The sequence below is a fragment of the Macrotis lagotis genome, chromosome 1, assembly GCF_037893015.1.
Source record: "Macrotis lagotis isolate mMagLag1 chromosome 1, bilby.v1.9.chrom.fasta, whole genome shotgun sequence".
NCBI classification, from domain to species: Eukaryota; Metazoa; Chordata; class Mammalia; order Peramelemorphia; family Peramelidae; genus Macrotis; species Macrotis lagotis.
This window is the reverse complement of record NC_133658.1, coordinates 611627414-611630651: the sequence shown is the minus strand read 5'-3', so window position 1 is coordinate 611630651 and position 3238 is coordinate 611627414. Positions and strand designations below refer to the sequence as shown.

The 3238-nt window shown below is 59.0% G+C and overlaps 1 protein-coding gene across 2 annotated transcripts; it reads right to left on the bottom strand.

Annotated features, from left to right (window-relative positions):
- Window positions 1-225: 225 nt before the first annotated feature.
- Window positions 226-2958, bottom strand: C1QL2 (complement C1q like 2). 2 transcript variants are annotated; one of them, XM_074234943.1, is made up of 2 exons: window positions 1742-2958; window positions 226-1063 (listed from the first exon to the last, which is right to left on the bottom strand). In XM_074234943.1, exons 1-2 carry the CDS (start codon window positions 2435-2437, stop codon window positions 860-862), a joined length of 900 nt encoding a protein of 299 aa, XP_074091044.1. In that variant the 5' UTR covers window positions 2438-2958; the 3' UTR covers window positions 226-859. The 2 variants fall into 2 exon arrangements, with proteins under 2 accessions (XP_074091044.1, XP_074091053.1); XM_074234952.1 differs by having other exon boundaries at window positions 226-1039.
- Window positions 2959-3238: the final 280 nt, after the last annotated feature.

Genomic DNA, 3238 nt, shown 5'->3' with positions numbered 1-3238 from the left:
CCAATCTATAATTTGCCTCTACCTCTGCCTGTAGCTCACTCCACCTCCCCTTAAAAAAAAGAGGACAAACAGTTGGGAGGTGGGCTACTGTGGACAAGATGGGGATTGTTCTGGAACCATGAATGAAAAACGGACCTCAGAGTAGGGGACGAAGGGGGCTGACTAAGTAATGCTGACAAGAGACACAAAGGAGGCTAATGTCTAAAAACACAATTTAATGTTTCACAGTTTGAGTGAGGCGCGGTTTGTTTGTTGGCCGAGTTTCTGTTGGTGTTTGGTTTGGTTTTGCGGACAAACACGGACATTCGCACAAGAATTTCATTTCACAGAGAATGATGCCTTGCAGAGCTCCTTACAAATAGGTGTCGATTTAGGCCCATGTCCCAGGCAAGAAGTCCCAGGAGATTCCATTTCAGGAGGATTTCAGAACCGAGTAAAGAAGGGGCAAAGTACTTCCCTTTGTCCAGACCTGTCCAGTCTTATCCGTTTGCTTGTGGTTCCCGCCCCCGCCCCAGTTTCTGTAAATTCTGTAGGTGGGTACCTTTGGGTGCTACAGCCCATCCTCGGTCCCCTTCCTCTCCCTCTCCCTCCTCCTCCTCCTCCTGCGACGATGGACGAATCCGGAGCCAGAACTCTGGGGCCCAGCGGAGCGAGCGGGGTGAGATTACAGATACACGGATGGCAGGCTAGAAGAGAGGGGACTGACTAGGTGCAGAAGGAATGTGGTTTAGTTTCTGTCCCAACTGAAAAATGACGAGTTGCCGCGAAGTGAGACGGTCCTGCAGAAAAAGAGCCGCACCCCGAGCTCCGGCCGAGGAGGGGGAAAGGGCTGGAGTGCGCCGGGCCCCGCCCCCACTCCCTAATCGGGGTATAAAAGAAAGCCCGAGAAAGTGCTGTACTTATTGTTGTTGCCTCCGTGCGCTTTCCCCCCGTCCAGCTTCACGTAGACCTCGTCCCCGGAATCCAGGTGCAGCACCACGCTGTTGCTAGCGTAGTCGTAGTTCTGATCCGCGTCCTGAGCGATGGCGCTGGCTCGGACCTGGGGAGACGGAGCGGGCGGGGGCTGCTTGGAGTGAGGCGCCCCTCTGCCCCTCCCCCCGCCTCTCTGCCCCCTCCCATAGCCCATCTCCCTCACTACTTTGGCGCCCTCGGCTCCCCCTCCCACCGCTCACTCCCCAGCCCTTAGTGTGTTTTGCCCCCAAACTTTGCCAACTTTCTGGGCCCCCTCCTCTTTTCTGGAGCTGTTTAGTTGGGCGTTTAGGGGATGGGAAGAGGAAGGGGCTCGTGTGGACGGAAAACCGAGCTCCCAGCACTAGAGGAAAAAGAGAGCCCGCGGAGAAGAATCTCGGGACGGGAGGATTAGTTGACTATTTAGCCCAGTTCACTGATCTCAAGATGGAAGGGTTTCCCGGACCGCAGGGTATGGAGTTGGGGCAGCAGAAGGGCAAGAGGCGCTCGGTCCGCAAAGTCGTTACGTATAGGGGAGACCAGGGGCATGCAAAGGCTTCAGACACCCGCAAATCTTAGACTTGCTGAAGACCCAAGCCAAAGCGCTCTGGCAAAATAGGGATGCCAAGAGGCCCCAGTGTGGCCAAGGGCCTGGGCGGAGACGCGTTCTGAGCGCACCACTGCCTTGGAGGAGACGGGCTTCGCAGTCCGAGGAACGGGGGAAGGGACAAAGACCCAGGGAGAGGAGAAGGGGAAAGGAGAAGAAAGTGGGTGACAAGGGAGAGAGACTGACCTGCCCGTTCTTGCAGAGGTCTGCCCACATACTGGTACCATCCCCGCCTCGCATGAGGATATGATAGGTGAAGAAGTAGATTCCTCGCACTTGGCAGCTGAACTTGCCCGTAGTTGGGTCGTAGTGGTTGCCCAGATTGGTGACCACATCGTCGAACTTAAGTACTTCATAACCCTCGTGGGGGCTCTTCAGCCCCACGTAGAAAGCTATCTTGGGGCCACTGAACGCGGCACTCAGTGCCCCAGTCACCTCACCGACGTCCCCGCCGCCTCCTACTCCTCCACCACCAAGGGCCCCGACGCTGCCTCCGCCTGCCCCGCCCGCCGCCAACTGCAGCCCGGGCATCCCAGGTTTTCCCGAGTCTCCTTTCTCTCCCGGGGGCCCTCTCGGTCCAGGGGGTCCTGGCTCTCCCTGAGGACCTCGAGGGCCGGGTTTCCCCGGCCGGCCAGGCTCTCCTTTGGGTCCCTGGATGAACGGAGGAGGGGGATTGGCGCTCAGGTCTTGCATGACTTCCAGGGCAGCTGTGCTGGGACCCGGGGCCGCTTTGCCTCCTGGACTCCCAGGCCCTCCCCCGGGTCCCCCGCTATAGGGGTCACATATCATGCGGCAAGTTCCCATCATCTCGTAGTGCGCTGAACTGGGAGGTGCAGCCTGCAGCAGGAGCAGGGGCACGGCGATAAGCAGCACCAGGGCCATGGCCAGCAGGACGCCGACGGCGGCCAGGCAGGCGCGCCTCCGCCTCTGCCAAAGCCGGGAGGCGACAGCGACCAGGTCCTCTTTTCCCGGAGAAGTAATGGTGAGGCGGCGCGGGTCTCCCCGCTTCCCGCAAAGAGGGGCTGGCTGATCTGAGTCGGGGCCGCCTCCCCGACGTGCGGGTTCCCACGCTCCCCCTCCAGCACCGAGCCGCCCCGCTGAAGTTCAGCGGGAGCGCTCCGAACCCCAGCACCCTGATGGACTCTCTAAAGGCTGCTTCAGAGAGCCTCGGAGCCCGGCGGGCATGATAAGAGCATCACTGTAGGTGGCCGCAAGCTGGAGGCGAACCCCGAGCCCACAGTGATCGCGGTTCAGGCTTCAATGGCTTGTACTGGCGTCTGGTTGGGGCTCTGCTTCAGCCTCTGCCCCTGCCCCTGCCTTTGCCTCTGCCTCTGTTCCTGACTCCAGCTCCTGGTGTGTGAGTGTGCGTCTCTTCCCCGTGCACTCTCTCCGTTACTCGTGTGTGTGTGTTTCTCCTCTCCTCTCTCTCTCTCTCTCTCTCTCTCTCTCTCTCTCTCTCTCTCTCTCTGGGGGTGGAGGAACCCAACCAGCTTGACGTAAGGAGTCTGGAGGTAGGCAGGCTACAGGAGCTCCAAGGCAGCAGCAGCACAAGGGAAATGGGTGTCTCATCATCACAACCACCATCATCTATCTAACTATTCACGGGGTAAGGAGTTCTATCTCTGACTCGGGCTACCTTGCCAAGCTGTGTAGAGATTCCACAAGTGAGTGTGCTCTCTGAAT

Bases quoted from the DNA above. Each gene is read 5' to 3' on its own strand.
- C1QL2 (XM_074234943.1), bottom strand. From the start codon at position 2,437: ATGGCCCTGGTGCTGCTTATCGCCGTGCCCCTGCTCCTGCTGCAGGCT. The intron at 1,064-1,741 runs GTCAGTCTCTCT...CACTCCAAGCAG, and splicing joins ACCTCTGCAAGAACGGGCAG to CCCCCGCCCGCTCCGTCTCC.